Source organism: Bombina bombina, chromosome 5, assembly GCF_027579735.1.
Source record: "Bombina bombina isolate aBomBom1 chromosome 5, aBomBom1.pri, whole genome shotgun sequence".
In the NCBI taxonomy this organism is placed as follows: Eukaryota; Metazoa; Chordata; class Amphibia; order Anura; family Bombinatoridae; genus Bombina; species Bombina bombina.
Window position 1 is genome coordinate 126,510,859 of NC_069503.1, and position 25,000 is coordinate 126,535,858.

The 25,000-nt window shown below is 41.2% G+C and overlaps 1 protein-coding gene across 1 annotated transcript in view; it reads right to left on the bottom strand.

The window, feature by feature from the left end:
• KANSL1 (KAT8 regulatory NSL complex subunit 1) overlaps positions 1 to 25,000 on the bottom strand; it is a gene marked incomplete in the record, with an annotated part of 533,970 nt that overhangs the window by 218,813 nt on the left and 290,157 nt on the right. Inside the window, 1 exon segment of the mRNA XM_053713685.1 lies at positions 23,984 to 24,102. Coding sequence (XP_053569660.1) covers positions 23,984 to 24,102 — 119 coding nt within the window.

Below are 25,000 nucleotides of genomic sequence, written 5' to 3' on the forward strand. Positions count from 1 at the left end.
AGCTTGTTCTTGGAAGACGCATCAGCTGACCAAGATTTCAACCAAAGCGCTCTGCGCGCCACAACAGCAAACCCAGAATTCTTAGCCGCTAACCTAGCCAATTGCAAAGTGGCGTCTAGGGTGAAAGAATTAGCCAACTTGAGAGCATTGATTCTGTCCATAATCTCCTCATAAGGAGGAGAATCACTATCGACCGCCTTTACCAGCTCATCGAACCAGAAACACGCGGCTGTAGCGACAGGGACAATGCATGAAATTGGTTGTAGAAGGTAACCCTGCTGAACAAACATCTTTTTAAGTAAACCTTCTAATTTTTTATCCATAGGATCTTTGAAAGCACAACTATCTTCTATGGGTATAGTGGTGCGTTTGTTTAAAGTGGAAACCGCTCCCTCGACCTTGGGGACTGTCTGCCATAAGTCCTTTCTGGAGTCGACCATGGGAAACAATTTTTTAAATATGGGGGGAGGGACGAAAGGAATACCGGGCCTTTCCCATTCTTTATTTACAATGTCCGCCACCCGCTTGGGTATAGGAAAAGCTTCTGGGAGCCCCGGGACCTCTAGGAACTTGTCCATTTTACATAGTTTCTCTGGGATGACCAACTTGTCACAATCATCCAGAGTGGATAATACCTCCTTAAGCAGAATGCGGAGATGTTCCAACTTAAATTTAAACGTAATCACATCAGGTTCAGCTTGTTGAGAAATGTTCCCTGAATCAGTAATTTCTCCCTCAGACAAAACCTCCCTGGCCCCATCAGACTGGTTTAGGGGCCCTTCAGAACCATTATTATCAGCGTCGTCATGCTCTTCAGTGTCTAAAACAGAGCAGTCGCGCTTACGCTGATAAGTGTGCATTTTGGCTAAAATGTTTTTGACAGAATTATCCATTACAGCCGTTAATTGTTGCATAGTAAGGAGTATTGGCGCGCTAGATGTACTAGGGGCCTCCTGAGTGGGCAAGACTCGTGTAGACGAAGGAGGGAATGATGCAGTACCATGCTTACTCCCCTCACTTGAGGAATCATCTTGGGCATCATTGTCATTGTCACATAAATCACATTTATTTAAATGAGAAGGAACTCTGGCTTCCCCACATTCAGAACACAGTCTATCTGGTAGTTCAGACATGTTAAACAGGCATAAACTTGATAACAAAGTACAAAAAACGTTTTAAAATAAAACCGTTACTGTCACTTTAAATTTTAAACTGAACACACTTTATTACTGCAATTGCGAAAAAATATGAAGGAATTGTTCAAAATTCACCAAAATTTCACCACAGTGTCTTAAAGCCTTAAAAATATTGCACACCAAATTTGGAAGCTTTAACCCTTAAAATAACGGAACCGGAGCCGTTTTTAACTTTAACCCCTTTACAGTCCCTGGTATCTGCTTTGCTGAGACCCAACCAAGCCCAAAGGGGAATACGATACCAAATGACGCCTTCAGAAAGTCTTTTCTATGTATCAGAGCTCCTCACACATGCGACTGCATGTCATGCCTCTCAAAAACAAGTGCGCAACACCGGCGCGAAAATGAGGCTCTGCCTATGATTTGGGAAAGCCCCTAAAGAATAAGGTGTCTAAAACAGTGCCTGCCGATATAATCTTATCAAAATACCCAGATTAAATGATTCCTCAAGGCTAAATATGTGTTAATAATGAATCGATTTAGCCCAGAAAAAGTCTACAGTCTTAATAAGCCCTTGTGAAGCCCTTATTTACTATCTTAATAAACATGGCTTACCGGATCCCATAGGGAAAATGACAGCTTCCAGCATTACATCGTCTTGTTAGAATGTGTCATACCTCAAGCAGCAAGAGACTGCTCACTGTTCCCCCAACTGAAGTTAATTGCTCTCAACAGTCCTGTGTGGAACAGCCATGGATTTTAGTGACGGTTGCTAAAATCATTTTCCTCATACAAACAGAAATCTTCATCTCTTTTCTGTTTCTGAGTAAATAGTACATACCAGCACTATTTTAAAATAACAAACTCTTGATTGAATAATAAAAACTACAGTTAAACACTAAAAAACTCTAAGCCATCTCCGTGGAGATGTTGCCTGTACAACGGCAAAGAGAATGACTGGGGTAGGCGGAGCCTAGGAGGGATCATGTGACCAGCTTTGCTGGGCTCTTTGCCATTTCCTGTTGGGGAAGAGAATATCCCCACAAGTAAGGATGACACCGTGGACCGGACACACCTATGTTGGAGAAACTAAGGGTATGTGTTTTATAGGCTTTTGGGAAACTTTGCCTCCTCCTAGTAGAAATGTATGTACCATATGTAACAGCTTATGGACACTCCCCACCTATGAAAGAAAACACTATACAATTTTAAATACATATTCCAATAAAAAAAAAAATTATGCTCACCAGTTATTTTCCTTTCCATCTTAATGAGGAGAGTCCACGGCTTCATTCCTTACTTGTGGGAAACATATACCCAAGCTCTAGAGGACACTGAATGAAAACAGGAGGGAAGAGAGAGAGGCAGACCCTATTCTGAGGGCACCACAGCCTGCAAAACCTCTCTCCCAAAAGCTGCTTTTCAGCTGAAGCAAGAGTCTCAAATTTGTAAAACTTTGAAAAAGTATGTAAGGAGGACCAGGGAGCCGCCCTACAAATCTGCTTCATAGAGGCCTCATTCTTGAAGGCCCAAAAAGAAGCTACAGCTCTAGTTGAATAAGCCGTAACCCTTTGAGGAGGCTTATGTCCCGCTGTTTTGTATGCTAAGCGGATAATGCTCCTCAACCAAAAAGATAGGGAAGTGGAAGAAGCCTTCTGCCCTCTGTGCTTCCCAGAATAGACAACAACAATGCAGAAGTCTGTCTAAACTCCTTTGTAGCCTGAAGATAGAATTTCAAAGCCCGGACCACATCCAAATTATGAAGTAATTGTTCCTTTGAATAAGAAGGATTAGGACACAAGGAAGGAACTACGATGATCTGATTGATGTTGCAATCAGACACAACCTTAGGGAGAAAACCCAACCCAGTGCGAACAGCCTTATCAGCATGAAAAAACTACGTATGGAGGCTCACATTGCAAGGCCGCCATCTCAGAGACTCTGCGTGACGAAGCAATAGTCAATAGAAAAAGAACCTTCCAAGACAGTAACTTAATATCAACAGAATGCATGGGCTCAAACGGAGCCCTCTGCAAAACCTTAAAGGGACACAGAACCCAAATTTTTTCTTTTGGCAATTCAGATAGAGCATGCAATTTTAAGCAACTTTCTAATTTACTCCTATAATCATTTTTTCTTCATTCTCTTGGTATGTTTATTTGAAAAACAAGAATGTAAGTTTAGATGCCGGACCATTTTTGGTGAACAACCAGGGTTGTCCTTGCTGATTGGACAGCACCAATAAACAAGTGTTGCCCATGGCTCTAGACCAAAAAATTTGCTGGCTCCTTAAAGGGACACAAAACTATTTTTTTCTTTCATGATTCGGATAGAACATACAATTTTAATCAACTTTCCAATATACTTCAGTTATCCAATTGTTTTTGTTTTCTTGTTATCCTATGTTGAAAAGCAGTAAAGTAAGCTTATGAGTGTGCACGTGTCTGAAGCTCTATATGGCAGCAGTTTTGCAACAATGTTATACATTAGCAGGAGCACTAGATTGCAGCACTATTTTCTGTCATGTAGTGCTTCAGGCATGTGCACGCTACCTACCTAGGTATCCCTTCAACAAAGAACATGAGAAAAAAGCAAATTTGATAATAGAAGTAAATTAGAAACTTTTTAAAAATGGTATTCTCTATCTGAATAATGAAAGACATTTTTGGGGTTTAATGTCCCTTTAAGCTTAGATGCCTTTTCAAATAAAGATAAGAGAACGAAGAAAAATTAATAGGAGTAAATTAGAAAATTGCTTAAAATTGCATGCTCTAGCTGAATCATGAAAAAAAAAATTGGGTTCAGTGTCCCTTAAATCAGTGTTTTTCAACCAGTGTGCCGTGCCGATCCTCAGGTGTGCCACGGCAGACTGACAACAGTGTGACATTTTTTAAACTTTGTTTGTTTTTTACTCCCAGTGCAGGGGTAGTTTGTAGGAGACATGGCATAACAGCACAATACATACAGTATGTGTGTGTTTGTGTGTATGTGTATATATTTATTCTGTATTAGGCTACAATGTGTGATTTTTTTTTAAATTTTGGGATGGTGGTGTGCCACAGGATTTTTTTAATGTAAAAAAGTGTGCCACGGCAAAAAAAAGGTTAAAAATCACTGCCTTAAAGAACCAAATTTAAACCCCAAGGAGGAGTGGGATGTGTAAACACAGGCCTGATTCTGGACAGAGCCTGAACAAAAGTGGGGCAAAAATGTATTTAGTCAGCCACCAATTGTGCAAGTTCTCCCACTTAAAAAGATGAGAGGACTGTAATTTTCATCATATGTATACCTCAACTATGAGAGACAAAATGTGGAAACAAATCCAGACAATCACATTGTCCGATTTGAAAATAATTTATTTGCATATCATGGTGGAAAATAAGTATTTGGTCACCTACAAACAAGCAAGATTTCTGGCTCTCACAGACCTGTATCTTCTTCTTTAAGAGGCTCCTCTGTCCTCCACTCATTACCTGTATTAATGGCACCTGTTTGAACTTGTTATCAGTATAAAAGACACCTGTCCACAACCTCAGTCACACTCAAAACTCCACTATGGTGAAGACCAAAGAGCTGTAGAAGGACACCAGAAACAAAATTTTAGACCTGCACCAGGCTGGGAAGACTGAATCTGCAATAGGCAAGCAGCTTGGTGTGAAGAAATCAACTGTGGGAGCAATAATTAGAAAATGGAAGACATACAAGACCACTGATCTCCCTCGATCTGGGGCTCCACGCAAGATCTCACCCCGTGGGGTCAAAATGATCACAAGAACGGTGAGCAAACATCCCAGAACCACACAGGGGGGCCTAGTAAATGACCTGCAGAGAGCTGGGACCAACGTAACAAAGGCTACCATCAGTAACACACTACGCCGCCAGGGACTCAGATCCTGCAGTGCCAGACGTGTCCCCCTGCTTAAGCCAGTACATGTCCGGGCCCGTCTGAAGTATGCTAGAGAGCATTTGGATGATCCAGAAGCGGATTGGGAGAATGTCATATGGTCATATGAAACCAAAGTAGAACTGTTTGGTAGAAACACAACTCGTCGTGTTTGGAGGAGAGAGAATGCCGAGTTGCAACCAAAGAACACCATACCTACTGTGAGGCATGGGGGTGGTAACATCATTGGGGCTGTTTCTCTGCAAAGGGAACAGGACGACTGATCCATGTACATGAAAGAATGAATGGGGCCATGTATCGTGAGATTTTGAGTGCAAACCTCCTTCCATCAGCAAGGGCATTGAAGATGAAACGTGGCTGGGTCTTTTAGCATGACAATGATCCCAAACACACCGCCCGGGCAATGAAGGGAGTGGCTTCGTAAGAAGCGTTTCAAGGTCCTGGAATGGCCTAGCCAGTCTCCAGATCTCAACCCCATAGAAAACCTTTGGAGGGAGTTGAAAGTTCGAGTTCCCAGCGACAGCCCTAAAACATCACTGCTCTACAGGAGATCTGCATGCAGGAATGGGCCAACATACCAGCAACAGTGTGCGACAACCTTGTGAAGACTTACAGAAAACGTTTGACCTCTGTCATTGCCAACGAAGGATACATAAAGTATTGAGATGAACTTTTGATATTGACTAAATACTTATTTTCCACCCTAATATGCAAATAAATTCTTTCCAAATCAGACAATGTGATTGTCTGGATTTGTTTCCACAATTTGTCTCTCAAAGTTGAGGTATACCTATGATGAAAATTACAGGCCTCTCTCATCTTCTTAAGTGGGAGAACTTGCACAATTGGTGGCTGACTAAATATTTTTTTGCCCCACTGTATATCAGGAAGCTCAGCAAGCCTCTTGTGTAATAACAGATAGAGCCGAAATCTGTCCCTTTAAGGAACTAGCGGCAAGTACCTTCTCCAAACCGTCCTGGATAAAAGAAAGAATCCTGGATACCTTGACCTTATGCCAAGGAAAACCATGTTCTTCACACCAGAATAAAGTAGGTCCTCCACACCTTATGATAGAACAAAGGAACCCTGTTCCAGCAGATCTCTGCAACAAGGTAACCTCCATGGAGGAGATTATGACATCCCCACCTGGTCCGCAAACCACTTCATTCACGGCCACGATGGAGCAATTAGAAAAGTCGAAGCTTGCTCCTGCTTGATGTGGGGCATTACCCGAGGAAGAAGTGGTAACAGTGGAAAAATGTAAACTAGGTTGAACCTCCAAGGCACTGATAATGCATCTATTAGCTCTGTCTGAGGATCCCTGGACCGCGACCCATATCTGGGTAGCATGGAATTGAGTCGGACGCCATGAGATTTATCTCCTGCGTCCCCCATCTGTTGCAAATCTCCGCAAACACCTCGGGATGGAGAGACCATTCCCCCGGATGAAACGATTGTCTGCTGAGAAAGTCTGCTTCCCAGTTGTCCACACCCAGAATGTGGATCGCTGACAGCAAGCAGTTGTGGGCCTCCACCCATTTCAGAATCCGAGATACCTCCTACATGGCTAGGGAGCTTCTCGTTACCCCCACTGATGGTTGATGTAAGCCACGAGGTAATGCTGACCGATTGGAATTTGATAGACTGGGACGAACCCAGAAAAGGACAAGCCTTCAGAGCGTTGAAGATCGCTCAAAGTTCCAAAATGTTGATTGGGAGAAGAGATTCCTCTCGAGTACACCGACCCTGTGCCTTCCCTGGCACCCCAAACAGCTCCCTATCCTGATAGACTTGAGTCTGTAGTAACAATCTCCCAGGATGGTCTCAAAAAGGATGTCCCCTGGGACAGGGAATCTGGAAAGAGCCACCAAGAGAGCGATTTTCTCGACCGGCTGTCCAGAGAAATCTGTTGGGATAGATTCGAGTGATTGTTCCACTGCTTCAGCATACACAACAGAAGATGTCTGAGATGGAACCTGGCGAATGGAATGACATCTATGCTGGGCACTATGAGCCCAATTACCTCCATACACCTTGAGGAGGTCTGGAGGGCAAGGCAATTTGAAGTATTTTTGCAACGTCTCTGGTGTGTAAGAAATATCTTCATGGATATGGAATCTATTATCGTGCCCAGGAACTCCACTCTGGTACTAGGAACCAGAGAACTCTTTCTTAAGTTTCATACATCCATGAGATTGAAGACGTAGAAGAGCTCTGGAATAGTCTTCTGCCAGCAGACAGGTCGGAGCTTGGACCAGGATGTCGTCTAATTAAGGTGCTATTGCAATACCTCTGGATCTCGCCACCGCGAGCAGAGCCCCTAGAATCTTCGTAAAGACTCTTGTAGCAGTAGCCAGACCAAAAGGAAGAGCTACAAACTGGAAGTGCTGGTCCAGAAAAGTGAATGTTAAGAACTTGAAGTGATCCTTGTGTATTGGCACATAAAAGGTAAGCAAACTTCAAGTCTATCGTAGGCATGAACTGCCCCTCTTGAACTAAGGGCAGAAAAGACCTCATCGTTTCCATCTTGAACCATGGGACCGACAGAAACTTAAGAACGTTAGGTCTAGAATCAGGCGAAAAGTACCCCCCCCCCCTTTTGGGACCACAAAAAAGTGAGTAGTACCCCAGACCTCTCTCTGCTAGAGGTACGGACACAATTACTCCTAGGGACGAGAGATCCCTCACACACCCTAGAAATGCTTCTTGTTTTTCTGGACTTGAAAACAGGTTTAATAAGTGGAATCTGCCCCTGGGTGAATGAGATTTGAAACCTATCCTGTAAGAATGAGCAATGACCTCCAGAACACAAGGGGTCTTGCACGCCTTCCATCCAAGCCTCCACAAAAAGATAATCTGCCCCCAACACGATCCAGCGACAGATCGGGGGCCGCCCCTTCATGCAGATTTTGTCTCAGCGGGCTTCTTGTTCTGCTTGGATTTATTCCAAGATTGAGATGGTTTACAAGTTCCCTTGGACTGATCAGGTTTCGTGGAGGGCTGCTTGTGATGGGATTTATCCGAATGAAAGGGACGAAAATTAGGACCCTGTACTTTAGGTTTATTCTTATCCTGCGGTAGAAAGGCACCCTTGCCCCCAGTGACCAGGGATAGGATAGAGTCCAGGCCTGGACCGAAAAGAATCTTCCCCTTAAATGGAAGGGAAAGCAATCTAGATTTTGAAGTCATGTCAGCAGACCAAGATTTCAGCCACAGAGCCCTAGGGGCTAGAACAGAAAAACCTGATGTCTTAGCATTCAAGCGAATAATCTGCATGTTTGCATCACAGATAAACGAATTAGCTACCCTCAAGGCTTTAATTCTAACCTGGATTTCATCGAGGGGAGTTTCCACCTTGATCATCTCCAACAAAGTCACACCAATAGGTAGCGGCTCCAGTCACCGCAGCAGCCGCTGCTGCAGGCTGAAATAAATACCCTGTGTGCTGAAACATCTTTATTAACAGGGTTTCTGGTTTCTTATCCATGGGCACCTTAAACGACTCAAGCGTGAAGCTAGCTCCATTCACCTTAGGGACAGACCTCCCACAACTCCAATTGAGAGTCAGGAACCAGGAACAATTTCTTAAAAGAAGGGGAAAGAGAGGATCCAAGTCTTTTCCATTCATTCTTAATATTTGCCATCTTTACGGGAACCAGGAAAGTCTGTGGCACCACCCTGTCCTCCTAAACCTTATCAAGCTTAGGAATAGAAGGCTCCTTGGGCAACTTAGGTTCCAGAACCTCTAAAGTAGCCAACACTTGCTTTAACAGAAATCGTAAGTGCTCAATCCTAACTCTAAAGTTTGGTTCCTCCGCAGCTGGAGGCTTAGAGGCAGCCGATTCCGACCCAGAAAGAGCCTCTTCTGAAGTATCAGAGACTTCTTTATCAGCGGATAATCTAGTATCAGATAAATGCAACAAGTTGGTAGATGATCCCTGGGAAGGATAGCAGCATTTAACCTTTCGCTTGCACTTAGCAGGGCGAGGTAAAGCACTGAAAGCCGCAGACACTGCCATGCAACTGTTCAGAAAAGCCTGGCGGTAAGAGGGCCCCTCCCGAATGAGGATTAGTAGTGCAATGGGGAGCTGCATGTGTAATAGGAGATGACTGCAGGGAACGCACCTCACAGGACAGACTCTCCTCAGAGGTGGACGGCTCAGTGGTACTAAACATCTTGGTCTTTTTAGATATAACTACTTTATCAAGGCTTGTGGAACATAATTGAGCAGGCGGATATACCGTAGACTCCTCACAATAAAAACAGGTATTTGATTTAGGTAGAGAGGGAGTACCCTCTAAAGCATCAGAGTCCTCCATAGCTTGTGCTTTTAAGATGGACTACAGAAAAAAATAAATGGCACCTTTTTTACCCCAATGGCCGGGGCACTCACCACCTCCTATGACCCAGGCCCCAAAGAGAAACCACTTCTCCTGTAAACCGCATGGTCAGGAAAGAGGAAGTTAATGAGGACGTACCCGGTCACATGGAGTGCCATGCAGGACTGCCCCTGCTTCAGTTAGAAAAGCGCGCCAAACAGGATGCACAGTTATCCAAAAACTGAAACCTGAATGTTCCCACATCTTCCAGAGCCTCATATCACATGTTGCAGCATAAAAACTAAGTAAATCATGTATAAATCCCCCCATTCAATAAACCCCTTCCAGGAGATATTAACACTTGATTCCATACAGATAAAGGAGTCACACTGTGACCCTGTCTTCTTAACATTATCATATGAGATAAAATGAAATTATCTTACCGGAATCATCGCTGTGGAACAGACACACAGCCTCTTAAGTTTGACAGTCTTGTAGCATCGCACCTGACATGGACTTAAGTGATAAAATCAGGCAGTGAAACTCTTCAACACTGATAAGTTAGGAGTGGTTAATACGAGTCTGGATGGTTTTGCAGAAAGACTCTCCCTGCATCTCCAGACCCCAACATTCGTCAATGCTCTCACTGAAAGGCTGACAAGACTACTAAAAACTCCAGTCCCATACCGAAGAGTACAACCCTCCATAAGAGACTACTCCAAATCTTCCAACACTTCTCTACCATCCTCCTGTGACGAAAGGCAAAGAATTACTGGGGGGTGAGGGGAGTGGGGGAGGTATTTAAGCCTTTGGTTGGGGTGTCTTTGCCTCCTCCTGGTGGCCAGGTTCTGTATTCCCACAAGTAAGGAATGAAGCCATGGACTCTCTTCATATTAAGATGGAAAAGGTTAAAAAGGGACATTGTACAATAGATTTTTCTTTGCATAAAGGTTTTGTAGATGATACATTTATATAGCCCATCTGGTAGTGTTTTTGTAAAAATTTATTTTTTGCTTATTATTTAATAACATTGTGCTGATTTTCAGACTCCTAACCAAGCCCCACGGTGTCAGATGTATACACACATTTACAGACTCCAGTTTAGCTTATCTGTCTTTTCAAATGCAGGGAATGGGGGGGGGGGGGGTCTGCTCTTGTTTTCGCAACGCATTTCACTGGGTGTCCCAGCTTAACCTCATCAACAGTGCTAAACTGGGAGTTTCTACGTAAGTTTTTATACTGAATTTTTATATCAGTATCTGTGCAGATTCTTCTTTATAGTAGTGTCTATAACATACAGTTATATGGAAATAGCTTTTTTGTTTAATTTTGAATCTGCTATCCCACAGACCTTTACATAGCAGGTCACTGGCTGATAGACACACACAGGCTTTATAGTAGGACAATAATGCCCCAGAAGAATATAAAAAGAGCAGGTGCTTGTAAAACATAATTAAATACAACAAAAAAATACTACAACGTCCTTTTAAACAGGATTTAACTTTTGTGGAGGGGGGCGGCACCTTGACTTGTTTATTAAAAATGTTGGAGCAGTTTTATAATGAATCCTATTTTTATAGCTGAATATTTTATTTCTTCTGATTTTCTGCATGTGTTAAAGGCAGTACAATTTTCATTCTAATTTTCAAATGCTGATTTCTATTTAAAACCTGTAATAACATCCTAATCTTTGTGTTTGGAAGGGTAAGATAATCCAAAATATAGAACCTTGACGACATGTTTATGCCCCCATGCCATTTACCCAATGTTCCCTATGTAAAACGGCAAAGGAAAGTAGCCTAAGTCCGCACATATAGCGCATATAGGTTTTGCCTGTTTAGCACTCAATGGTTAAGGAATCCTGCAAACAAACTAATAGGGACAACCTGTATTCCAGGCATACAATGTAAAATAAGAGTATTTGCTCTTCCAACAAATTAATTTTCTCATATTGTGCAGCCAACACACTTGTAATACAGATCAAGCAATGTGAAATGAACTGCACAGAAACAAAGGAACCACACAAGGTATCCCTGACTTGCTTATAGGATCACACGTTTATTATTAAACAGAGCTCGTCTTATTAAGCCTCTTACACAATATAAATATAACTAGTTCTACAGATCACATGTTCTCTACCCTACTCTATCACTTGCAGCTATACAGAGCAGTGACAGAATGTATTGTAACTGTTCTCCCCTATAATTCAGTTTACCTAGAATTAAATTGTTTAGATATGCTCTTTTACCTATATTTTGTCATATAAAATAGCGGCTTTTGCCAGTTGTATCCTCACCTATACAGAATGCAAGTAATGGTTATAGAAAATCTATCTAAAACAAGGCAGTTTCGAAGAAACTTAACTCCCATTGGGTGATGGGACAGATAAAATGTTCATTTTCCACTATTCTCTCAGTTCTAAGAAGGAAATTAGGATTTTTGAGTAAATATAAAAAAGGAAAGTTACTCTAATGATGAATGTTCTCCCTGGAAGCTAAGCCCATTTGATTAGGTTGTGGTTTCAATGAGCAGAAACTGATATTTCATATACTAAACATACCTTAATGAGCCATTTCCAAAACATTTTAAGTTATAGTAAAATAAATTAAAGGGACATAAAACAGTATGAACTAACATAAGTGTCTAAATGTATACTGCAGCCAAAGCTTAACTGCTAAATGGTTTCAGTTTTATCCCCAATTAACCTCTTTAATTCATGTATAGTTTTGTTTGCATCAAGCTCTCCCCTGGGCATTTCCATATATGGATGGTGTAATCCAGGCCATAGATTCTGCAGAATGCACTTGTGCATGGAAGGGGGCAGAGTCACATGACACCTGACTAAAGCAGTGCACAGTATAATGCTGAAGCTTTAACAAAGCATGTGACTAACCCCATGGAAACGAGCGAGCATCTTGACAACAAACAATAGCAATACCTGCTGTCCCTCCTCAACCCTACCTTGCTTGCATAAGTAATTATCCTCACATGCACACTTTGTTATATGATACCACAAGGTTTGGAGTAGGACACTGACAGGGGGGGGGGGGGGGGGTAGCAGACTACACTTAGCAACACTAAAGTGTAAGACATTTTGCTATTTTTGGAAATTTTATTAAAATACTTAAAAGGGACACTGAACCCAATTTTATTTATTTCATGATTCAGATAGCGCATGAAATTTTAAGCAACTTTCTAATTTATTCCTATTATCAATTTTTCTTTATTTTGAAAGCAGGAATGTAAATCTTAGCAGCCAGTCTATTTTAGGTTCAGCACCATGGATAGTGCTTGCTTATTAGAGGCTTACATTTACCCACCAATAAACAAGCATAACCCAGGTTCTCAACCAAAATTGGGCAGGCTCCTATGCATCAAATTCCTGCTTTTTAAATAAAGATAGCAAGAGAACTAAGAAAAATTAATAGAATTAAATTAAGTTGCTTAAAAACATAATTTATGCTTACCAGATAAATTCCTTTCCTTCTGGATAGGGAGAGTCCACGGCTTCATTCCTTACTGTTGGGAAAATACAACACCTAGCCACCAGGAGGAGGCAAAGACACCCCAGCCAAAGGCTTAAATACCTCCCCCACTTCCTCATTACCCCAGTCATTCTGCCGAGGGAACAAGGAAAAGTAGAACATTAGGGTATAAATGGTGCCAGAAGAATAAATAGGTGACCGCCCATAGACAAGAAAAAACGGTCAGGGGCCGTGGACTCTCCCTATCCAGAAGGAAAGGAATTTATCTGGTAAGCATACATTATGTTTCCCTTTCTAAGATAGGGAGAGTCCACTGCTTCATTCCTTACTGTTGGGAAAACTATACTCAAGCTCCAGAGGACACTGCATAAATAACGGTAGGGAACAAAAAGGAAGAGGTGGACCCAATTCTGAGGGCACCACAGTCTGCAAAACTTTTCTCCCGAAAGCGAAGCAAAAACATCAAACTTGTAAAATTTTTAAAAAGTATGCAAGGACGAACAAGTACTCTTGGGTTGCTCAGGCTTGGATTGTTGTCGTTGGGATTTGTCAGAACGAAAGGAACAAAAATTAGAAGATTGTCGTCCCTTAGACTTGTTATCTTGCGGTAAGAAGGCACCCTTGCCTCCGGTAACTGTAGAAATAATGGAGTCCAGGTCTGAACCAAATAAAAGCTTTCCCTTGAAGGGAAGAGAAAGGAGTCTGGACTTAGAAGTCATATCCACAGACCAAGACTTTGACCAGAGCGCCCGGCGGGCTAGTACCGTAAAGCCAGAGGCCTTTGCATTTAGGTGAATAATTTGCATGTTCGCATCACAGATTAAAGAATAAACAATTCTCAGAAATTTAATTATGTCTTGAATATTCTCGAGGGGAGACTCCACCTCAATGAGTTCCGAAAAAAAGTTGCACCAGTAGGCAGCCGCCGGTTGAAACAAAAACCCTGTATGTTGTAACATCTGTCTCAGAAAGCTTTCCATTTTCTTATCCATCAGCTCTCTGAACGAAGAACTATCCTCAAGAGGTATAGTAGTATGTTTAGCAAGTGTAGAGATAGCACCATTCACCTTAGGAATGGAGCCCCACAAATCCAGTTGAGAGTCCGGAAACAACTTTTTAAAAGTAGCAGTAAATTTAGTTGAGAGTCCAGGACCCGGACCAAATTGCTAAAAGTAGACGAGGGGGAAAAGGAAGAAACAATTCTTTCCCATTCGTTTTTAATAATGTTCGCCATCTTAACCGGCACAGGAAAAATTGAAGAAACTTTCCTGTCTTCGTAAACTGTCTAATTTAAGTATCATAGGTTCTTCAGGCAGCGCGGCCTCTGGAACCTCTAACGTAGACAGAACCGCCTTTAATAAAAAAACGTAAGTGCTCAATTATAAATCTAAAGGACGGTTCCTCCGCAGCAGGAGGTTTAGACGCTAAGGACTCAGACCCAGAAAGTTCACCCTCCGAAGCTACAGAGGTATACTCATCATTGGATAACTGGGACATAATCCGATAAATATTTAGATGACTCCGGGTCAGGAGAGTTATGTTTAACCTCTCTCTTGCGTTTGTTAGTGAGTGAGGTAATGCACTGATACCACAGACACCCCCGTTTGTAACTGCGCGTCAAAAGTCCGCAGGAAGAAGGCCCCCCCCCCCCTCCGGATGGAGGATTAGATTTACTACGGGGAACTGCATGTGGAGTGGATAATGTAGCATGGGTAGTAATCTCACGTTACGCCGAGCCCTGAGAGCTAGACGGCTCAGAGGGACTAAGCCTTAGCAGGCTTGAATCCCTTCTTAGACTTTATAACTGTTAAGGCATGTGGAACATAATTAAGTGGGCGGGAAAACCACAGCCTCACAATATAAACAGGTATAATTTAGTACAGAAGGAGTACCTTCTAACATGTCAGAGTCCTCCATAGCTCAGGTTATACCCACAGGAGGACACAAATAAAAACAGAATTTATGCTTACCTGATAAATTACTTTCTCCAACGGTGTGTCCGGTCCACGGCGTCATCCTTACTTGTGGGAATATCTCTTCCCCAACAGGAAATGGCAAAGAGTCCCAGCAAAGCTGGCCATATAGTCCCTCCTAGGATCCGCCCACCCCAGTCATTCGACCGACGGACAGGAGGAAAAAATAGGAGAAACTATAGGGTGCCGTGGTGACTGTAGTTAGAGAAAATAATTCATCAAACCTGATTAAAAAACCAGGGCGGGCCGTGGACCGGACACACCGTTGGAGAAAGTAATTTATCAGGTAAGCATAAATTCTGTTTTCTCCAACATTGGTGTGTCCGGTCCACGGCGTCATCCTTACTTGTGGGAACCAATACCAAAGCTTTAGGACACGGATGAAGGGAGGGAGCAAATCAGGTTACCTAAACAGAAAGCACCACGGCTTGCAAAACCTTTCTCCCAAAAATAGCCTCCGAAGAAGCAAAAGTATCAAATTTGTAAAATTTAGCAAAAGTGTGCAGTGAAGACCAAGTCGCTGCCTTACATATCTGATCAACAGAAGCCTCGTTCTTGAAGGCCCATGTGGAAGCCACAGCCCTAGTAGAGTGAGCTGTGATTCTTTCAGGAGGCTGCAGTCCGGCAGTCTAGTAAGCCAATCGGATGATGCTTTTAAGCCAAAAGGAAAGAGGTAGAAGTCGCTTTTTGACCTCTCCTTTTACCAGAATAGACGACAAACAGAGAAGACATTTGTCTGAACTCTTTTGTAGCTTCTAAATAGAATTTTAGAGCACGGACTACATCTAAATTGTGTAGCAAACGTTCCTTCTTTGAAACTGGATTCGGACACAAAGAAGGTACAACTATCTCCTGGTTAATATTCTTGTTGGAAACGACCTTTGGAAGAAAACCAGGCTTAGTACGCAAAACAACCTTATCTGAATGGAACACCAGATAGGGCGGAGTACACTGCAGAGCAGATAACTCAGAAACTCTTCTAGCAGAAGAAACAGCAACCAAAAACAAAACTTTCCAAGATAACAACTTAATATCTATGGAATGTAAAGGTTCAAAATCCTCATTTCTAAAGAATCTATTATTGTTCCCAAGAAGGGAACTCTTGTCGACGGAGACAGGGAACTTTTTTTCTATGTTCACCTTCCATCCGTGAGATCTGAGAAAGGCCAGAACGATGTCTGTGTGAGCCTTTGCCTTTGAAAGAGACGACGCTTGTATTAGAATGTCGTCCAAGTACGGTACTACTGCAATGCCCCTTGGTCTTAGAACCGCTAGAAGGGACCCGAGTACCTTTGTGAAAATCCTTGGAGCAGTGGCTAACCCGAATGGGAGGGCCACAAACTGGTAATGTTTGTCCAGAAAGGTGAACCTTAGGAACTGATGATGTTCTTTGTGGATAGGAATATGAAGATATGCATCCTTTAGATCCATGGTAGTCATAAATTGACCCTCCTGGATTGTAGGTAGAATCGTTCGAATGGTTTCCATTTTGAACAATGGTACTCTGAGAAATTTGTTTAGGATCTTTAAATCCAGAATTGGTCTGAAAGTTCACTCTTTTTTGGGAACTACAAACAGATTTGAGTAAAATCCCATTCCTTGTTCCGCCGATGGAACTGGGTGTATCACTCCCATCTTTAACAGGTCTTCTACACAATGTAAGAATGCCTGTCTCTTTATTTGGTTTGAGGATAAGTGAGACATGTGGAACCTTCCCCTTGGGGGTAGTTCCTTGAATTCCAGAAGATAACCCTGAGAAACTATTTCTAGTGTCCAGGGATCCTGAACATCTCTTGCCCAAGCCTGAGCAAAGAGAGAGAGTCTGCCCCCTACTAGATCCGGTCCCGGATCGGGGGCTACTCCTTCATGCTGTTTTGTTAGCAGCAGCAGGCTTCTTGGCCTGCTTACCCTTGTTCCAGCCTTGCATCGGTTTCCAGGCTGGTTTGGTTTGTGAAGCATTACCCTCTTGCTTAGAGGATGCAGAATTAGAGGCCGGTCCGTTCCTGAAATTACAAAAGTAACGAAAATTAGACTTATTCTTGGCTTTGAAAGGCCTATCTTGTGGGAGGGCATGGCCCTTTCCCCCAGTGATGTCTGAGATAATCTCTTTCAATTCTGGCCCAAAGAGAGTTTTACCCTTGAAGGGGATATTAAGCAATTTTGTCTTGGATGATACATCCGCTGACCAAGACTTTAGCCAAAGCACTCTGCGCGCCACAATTGCAAACCCTGAATTTTTCGCCACTAATCTAGCTAATTGCAAAGCGGCATCTAAAATAAAAGAATTAGCCAACTTAAGTGTGTGAACTCTGTCCATAACCTCCTCATATGGAGTCTCTCTACTGAGCGACTTTTCTAGTTCCTCGAACCAGAACCACGCTGCTGTAACATAGAAACAGATATTGACGGCAGATAAGAGCCATAGGCCCAGCAAGTCTGCCCGACCTTACCTAACAGTATAAACTTATCTAGTTCGTAGGATAGCCCTATGCTTGTCCCATGCATTTTTAAAGTCCCCCACAGTGTTTGTTGCTACTACCTCTTGAGGAAGTTTATTCCATAGTAGTAGTGACAGGAAAAATGCACGAAATGGGTTGCAGAAGGTAACCTTGCTGTACAAAAATCTTTTTAAGCAAACCCTCCAATTTTTTATCCATAGGATCTTTGAAAGCACAATTATCCTCGATAGGAATAGTAGTGCGCTTGTTTAGAGTAGAAACTGCCCCCTCGACCTTAGGGACTGTCTGCCATAAGTCCTTTCTGGGGTCGACCATAGGAAATAATTTCTTAAATATAGGAGGGGGGACAAAAGGTATGCCGGGCTTCTCCCACTCCTTATTCACTATGTCCGTCACCCGCTTGGGTATAGGAAAAGCGTCGGGGTGAACCGGAACCTCTAGGAACTTGTCCATCTTGCATAATTTTTCTGGAATGACCAGGTTGTCACAATCATCCAGAGTAGATAACACCTCCTTAAGCAGTGCGCGGAGATGCTCTAATTTAAATTTAAATGTCACAACATCAGGTTCAGCCTGTTGAGAAATTTTTCCTGAATCTGAAATTTCCCCATCTGACAAAACCTCCCTCATGGCCCCTTCAGATTGGTGTGAGGGTATGACAGAACAATTATCATCAGCGCCCTCCTGCTCTTCAGTGTTTAAAACAGAGCAATTGCGCTTTCTCTGATATGCAGGCATTTTGGATAAAATATTTGCTATGGAGTTATCCATTACTGCCGTCAATTGTTGCATAGTAATAAGCATTGGCGCACTAGAAGTACTAGGGGCCTCCTGCGTGGGCAAAACTGGCATAGACACAGAAGGAGATGATGTAGAACTATGTCTACTCCCTTCATCTGATGAAATATCTTGGGCAATTTTACTATCTGTGGCAGTACTGTCCTTACTTTGTTTGGACGCTATGGCACAATTATCACATAATTTTGAAGGGGGAGACACATTGACTTTCATACATATAGAACATAGCTTATCTGAAGGTACAGACATGTTAATCAGGCTTAAACTTGTCAATAAAGCACAAAAACCGTTTTAAAACAAAACCGTTACTGTCTCTTTAAATTTTAAACAGAGCACACTTTATTACTGAATATGTGAAAAAGTATGAAGGAATTGTTCAAAATTTACCAAATTTTCACCAGTGTCTTAAAGCATTCAAAGTATTGCTGCGACTTTACCAAACCCAGGGGGGAATAAGATACCAAATGAAGCCTTCTAGGAACTTTTCCAACTACTTTCAGATCCTCACACATGCATCTGCATGTCTTGCTCTCAAAAGTAACTGCGCAGTAATGGCGCGAAAATGAGGCTCAGCCTACAACTGGGAAGGCCCTTCCTGACTGGAAAGGTGTCTAACAGTGCCTGACGTTAAAAAACGTTCCCCAAGTTTATAAGTGTGAATTACAAGCCTAAACATGTATAAAATGCCCAAATAAAGCAATCGATTTTGCCCATAAAAGTGTCTACCAGTTTTATAGCCCATATTAAGCCCTTTATTCTGTTTGAGACTAAGAAAATGGCTTACCGGTCCCCATGAGGGGAAATGACAGCCTTCCAGCATTACACAGTCTTGTTAGAAATATGGCTAGTCATACCTTAAGCAGAAAAGTCTGCTAACTGTTTCCCCCAACTGAAGTTACTTCATCTCAACAGTCCTATGTGGAAACGGCAAACGATTTTAGTTACTGTCTGCTAAAATCATCTTCCTCTCACAAACAGAACTCTTCATCTTTTTCTGTTTAAGAGTAAATAGTACATACCAGCACTATTTTAAAATAAACTCTTGATAGTAGAATAAAAAAACTACAACTAAACACCACATACTCTTAACCATCTCCGTGGAGATGTTGCCTGTGCAACGGCAAAGAGAATGACTGGGGTGGGCGGAGCCTAGGAGGGACTATATGGCCAGCTTTGCTGGGACTCTTTGCCATTTCCTGTTGGGGAAGAGATATTCCCACAAGTAAGGATGACGCTGTGGACCGAACACACCAATGTTGGAGAAAAACCTATTATAGAAAACTGTACCTTTGTACTCCCAATAGCTGGGGCACTCACCACCTCCTAGACCCAGACAGTTAACTGAGGAAATGCTCTCCTCAGGTTCAAGTCTCAGCCGAAATAGAGGAAATGAACATAGACCCCCATGTTATTACAAGTACAGCAATAGGAGCTGTGCAACAATTAAAAAAAAAAAAGTGAAACCTGCTTGTTCCAGCTAAAAACACAGTCTATCAACCCAGGGGGAAAAAAAAAAAATCACACAAAGCAGCATATAAATACACTTATTAATTAACCCTAACTGTTCAATAAACCCTCTTCAGACCACACTGTGACCCTGTTCTAGCGTTTTATGTGTAAAAAGTGAAACTATCTTACCTCCAGGATCCATGCTGTGGAACAGAACACAGCCTCTCAAGTGTGACAGTCTTATAGCAGCGCTCCTGACATGGAATTGAATGAGATAAAGCAGGCAGTGAAACTCATCAACACTGATTGCTTAGGAGATGTTAGCAGTAGTCTGGATGGTTTCACAGAAAAACTTTCCCTGTATCTCCTGACTATCTGTCATCAATACTCTGAGAGGTTGACATGACTACTTAAAACTCCAGTCCTATCGCGAAGGGCAGATACCCTTTTATCATGACTCTCCGAATCTTCTGACACGCCTCTGCTACCTCCTAATGTGACAAAATGCAAAGAATGACTGGGGTAAGTGGGAGGGATATTTAAGCCTTTGGCTGGGGTGTATTTGCCTCCTCTTGGTGGCCAGGTGTTGTATTTTCCCAACAGTAAGGAATGAAGCTGTGGATTCTCCATATCTCTTAGGAAGGAAATTGCATGCTCTATCTGAATCATGAAAGAAAAAATTTGGGTTAAGTGTCCCTTTAAGCTTTTTTTTTTTTTTACATTTTTTTTTTCAAACACTGCTTTACCTCAGTTGACACTTTTATAATATGCACATAACTCAAAATTTGATGGCACTTCAAAAGGTGCAGTTTACCGAAAATGTGTTCCCAATTACCCATTTTATCGGAGTATTCATTTGTTTACAAATCGCTTCTTTAACCTTATTTTGGCATTTGAAATAGCCGATTTAGCCGGTGGAATCCATACCTATACTGAAAGTTTCTACACTGAAAGGGACATACACTCATATTTTCTTTGCATAAATGTTTCGTAGATCTATTTATATAGCCCATAAAGTTTTTTTTTTAAATGTATAGTTTTGCTTATTTTTAAATAACATTGCTCTCATTTTCAGACTCTTAAAGGGACATTATAACTCATTTTTTCTTTGCATAAATGTTTTGTAAATGATCTATTTAAATACCCATAAAGTTTTTTTTTTAATAAATGTATAGTTTTGCTTATTTTTAAATAACATTGCTCTCATTTTCAGACTCCTAACCAAGCCCCAAAGTTTTATGTGAATACTGTCAGCTACCTTCTCCAGCTTGCTCCTGTTTGTGTAAAGGGTCTTTTCATATGCAAAAGAAGGGGGAGGGGGGAGTGTCTTATTTGCCACTTGCAGTGGGCTTTCCAGCTACCTTTTCAACAGAGCCAAACTGACAGCTTCTAAGTAAGTTTTTAAACAGTTTTATACTGTATTTTTATATCGGTATCTGTGCATCTTATTCTTTATAGTAGTGTCTATTACATGCAGTTATATGAAAATGAGTGTATACTGTCCCTTTAACCAAGCACCAAAGGTTTAGGAGAATACCTTCAGCTACATACTTTAGTTTTCTCCTGTTTGTGTAAAGGGTCTTTTCATATGCAAAAGAAGGGGGAGGGGGAGTGTCTTATTTCTAACTTGCAGTGGGCTTTCCAGCTACATTTTCAACATAGATAAACAGAGCTTTTAAGTTTTTAAACAGTTTTATACTGGATTTTAATATCGGTGTCTGTGCATCTTATTCTTTATAGTAGTGTCTATTACATGCAGTTATATGAAAATGAGTGTATACTGTCCCTTTAAGTAAAGGCTATTGACAAACTATGTAAATACAGTGGACAGAAGAAATTACAAACCCAAATGTTAATTTTTAATTCTTCTCTCCAAGTATTGGGCTTTGAATTAGACAGATAAGGTAAAAATTAGATCTGATTTTACCTGCTAGCTCAACATATTTTAATAGGTTGTGGTTTAAAAGAACAAAACAAGCTATTTTATAAACACAAATAAAACTTAAAATGCAATTTCTCATAAATTTCTAATCTGCAGCTGGTATAACAAGTCATTGGAAACACATTTAGGGATACATTTTCACAGTATACTGTCCCTTTATTTCACAATACACTGTCCCTTTAAAGCATTACTGAGCTGTGGGAAGTACAGATCAAAGTCAGCAGATAAAATAGGGCAATGGGTAGGTTCATTATTTAAAACATATTCAAGTGTGAATAAAACGGACAATTCATGTGAGAATAAACTGAGTTTAAGCTAATGAAAATAAGCCATAAAATACAAACTTTTGATTTTTAATACTACATTGAGAGGGGTTTAAAAATTGATGAATGTGAGCATGCCACAAGTTGCCTACATACTGCACTGTTATTGCTTAGAGCAGAAACTATTCTGATTTAGCTATAACTGTCCAGAAGGAAAATAAGAAACATACTAATTGTTTAACTGGTTTATTACCGCTTTACAAAACTTCATTTATTTTGTATGTAAATATTTGGCAATTCAGTATTTAAATATGAATATTCTATGCATGTTTGAAAATTGTCTGCAATATCTGACTTGGAAAATTTCACACAACAACCAGTGACCGAGCACTGCAGAGATCGACCTCAGTGACATGACCTTTAGATTTGCTGTTAAACTACAATGCCTTGCAGAAGTATTCACCCCCCTTGGCATTTTTTGTGTTTTGTTGCCTCACAACCTGGAATTAACATGGATTGTTTGAGGATTTGCATAATTTAATTTACAGAACATGCCCACAACTTTGAAGATGTTTTTTTTTTATTGTGAAGCAAACAACAAATAGAACAAAATAACAGAAAAAGTCAATGTGCATAACTATTCACCCCCCTAAAGTCAATACTTTGTAGAGCAACCTTCAATCACACCTCCATGTCGCTTTGGATAAGTCTCTATGAGCTTGCCACATCTTACCACTGGGATTTTTGCCCATTCCTCCTTGCAAAACTGATCCAGCTCCTTCAAGTTGGATGGTTTGCGCTTGTGAACAGCAATCTTTAAGTCTGACCACAGATTTTCTATTGGATTGAGGTCTGGGCTATGACTAGGCCATTCCAACACATTTACATGTTTCGCCTAAAACCACTCAAGTGTTGCTTTAGCAGTGTGTTTGGGGTCATTGTCCTGCTGGAAGGTGAAACTCTGTCCTAGCCTCAAATCACACAGAGTGGTACAGGTTTTGCTCAAGATTATCCCTGTATTTAGCACCATCCATTTTTCCCTCAACTCTGACCAGTTTCCCAGTCCCGGCTGCTGAAAAACATCCCCACAGCATGATGCTGCCACCACCACCATGTTTCACTATGGGGATGGTGTTCTTTGGGTGGTTTGATGTGTTGGGTTTGCGCCAGACATAGCGTTTTCTTTGATGGCCGAAAAGTTCAATTTTAGTCTCATCAGACCAGAACACCTTCCTCCATACATTTTGGGAGTCTCCCACATGCCTTTTCGCAAACTCAACACGTACCATTTTGTTTTTTGCTGAAATGAATAGCTTTCTTCTGGCCATTCTGCCATAAAGCATAAATTCTATGGAGAGCACGGCTTAATGTCGTCATATGTACAGATACTCCAGTCTCTGCTGTGGAACTCTGCAGCTCCTCCAGGGTTGCCCTAGGTCTCTGTGCTGCCTCTCTGATTAATGCCCTCCTTGCCTGGTCCGTGAGTTTTGGTGGGCAGCCGTCTCTTGGCAGGTTTGCTGTTGTGCCATGTTCTTTCCATTTGGTTATGATAGATTTGATGGTGATCCTGGGGATCATCAAATATATGAATATTTTTTATAACCTAACCCTGACTTGTACTTCTCAACAACATTGTCCCTTACTTGTTTGGAAAGTTCCTTGGTCTTCATGGCAGTGTTTGGTTAGTGGTGCCTCTTGCTTAGGTGTTGCAGCCTATGGGGCCTTTCAAAAAAGAGGTGTGTATATGTAATGACAGATCATGTGACACTTAGATTGCACACAGGTGGACATCATTTCACGAATTATGTGACTTCTAAAGGTAATTGGTTGCACCAGAGCTTTTTATGGGCTTCATATGAATACATACGCACATGCCAATTTTCTGTTTTCTATTTATAAAAAATAGTTTTATGTATATATTTTTCTCTCATTTAACTTTACCAACTAAAACTATTGTGTTCTGATCCATCACATAAAATTCAGATTAATAAAACATTGAACTTAAGGCTGTAATGTAACAAAATAGGAAAAAAGTCAAGGGGGGTGAATACTTTTGCAAGGCATTGTGTCCGACACTTGTATATCAGTGGCCACTACTATGTATTTACGGTCTTTCTTGGATTGAAGGCGATAATGCTGATGCGGAGACAGGCGTCCCTGAAAGACTGGGAGCTCATTCTATTTTGTGGTGAGCTGCTCCTAGCAACAAATAATGGTCAAATGTTTTCTACTTTCAGAAGAAAAACTCACTAACCAATTTATGAGTCCATTAACTTGACGAGATGGTTTTTGGGATCCTGGGGAGTCAGACACTGGTGCTGTGGATGGATTTTGACACACAACATTCTCGGCAGACTGTGTAAGGCGGGAACACTAAAAGAAAAATGGGAAAATGTTCATTTATAAGCATTAATAACATTCATATGATTTATTTCTACCAATCAATTTCCTGAGTATCACATAATTACATGCATCATTTATTTGGAGTAGGCAGGGACTTCCAGGGTCCACATGTCAAAGCAAGAACCTATTTGGTGAGAGAAGAATAAGGCTTATCCTCAAAAATGTAACATTCAAGTAGCCTTTTAAATTCTGTCACTTATGATGTTAAGGGAATTGTACCAAAGAGACAGGAAGATCCTTTGCCCTAAAGATCCATTAAATATATTAGAATTGCACAATCAATTATATGATGATGCAAAAGCACTTACACAATTTCAAATAAGCAGTAGATTGATTTGACAAATTTCAAAATTTGCTTAGATTTCCAGCCCCCTGTATCATGTGACAGTCACGAACCAATCATATTTTAATATATGTAAACACTGAAGTCTTGCACATGCTCAGTAGGAGCAGCTGCCTCAGAAAGTGTCTACAAATATTGCGCTCAATTTGATAATTGAAGTAAATTGGAATTTTTTACATTTTTTCAAGCTCCATCCAAATAATGAATGTTTAATTTTAACGTTAAAGTTAATGGAAACTTTGATGAAATAGTGCCAGGTTTAAAAAAAAAACAAACAAAAAAAAAACATAATTTATGTAAGAACTTACCTGATAAATTCATTTCTTTCATATTAGCAAGAGTCCATGAGCTAGTGACGTATGGGATATACATTCCTACCAGGAGGGGCAAAGTTTCCCAAACCTCAAAATGCCTATAAATACACCCCTCACCACACCCACAATTCAGTTTAACGAATAGCCAAGAAGTGGGGTGATAAAAAAGTGCGAAAGCATATAAAATAAGGAATTGGAATAATTGTGCTTT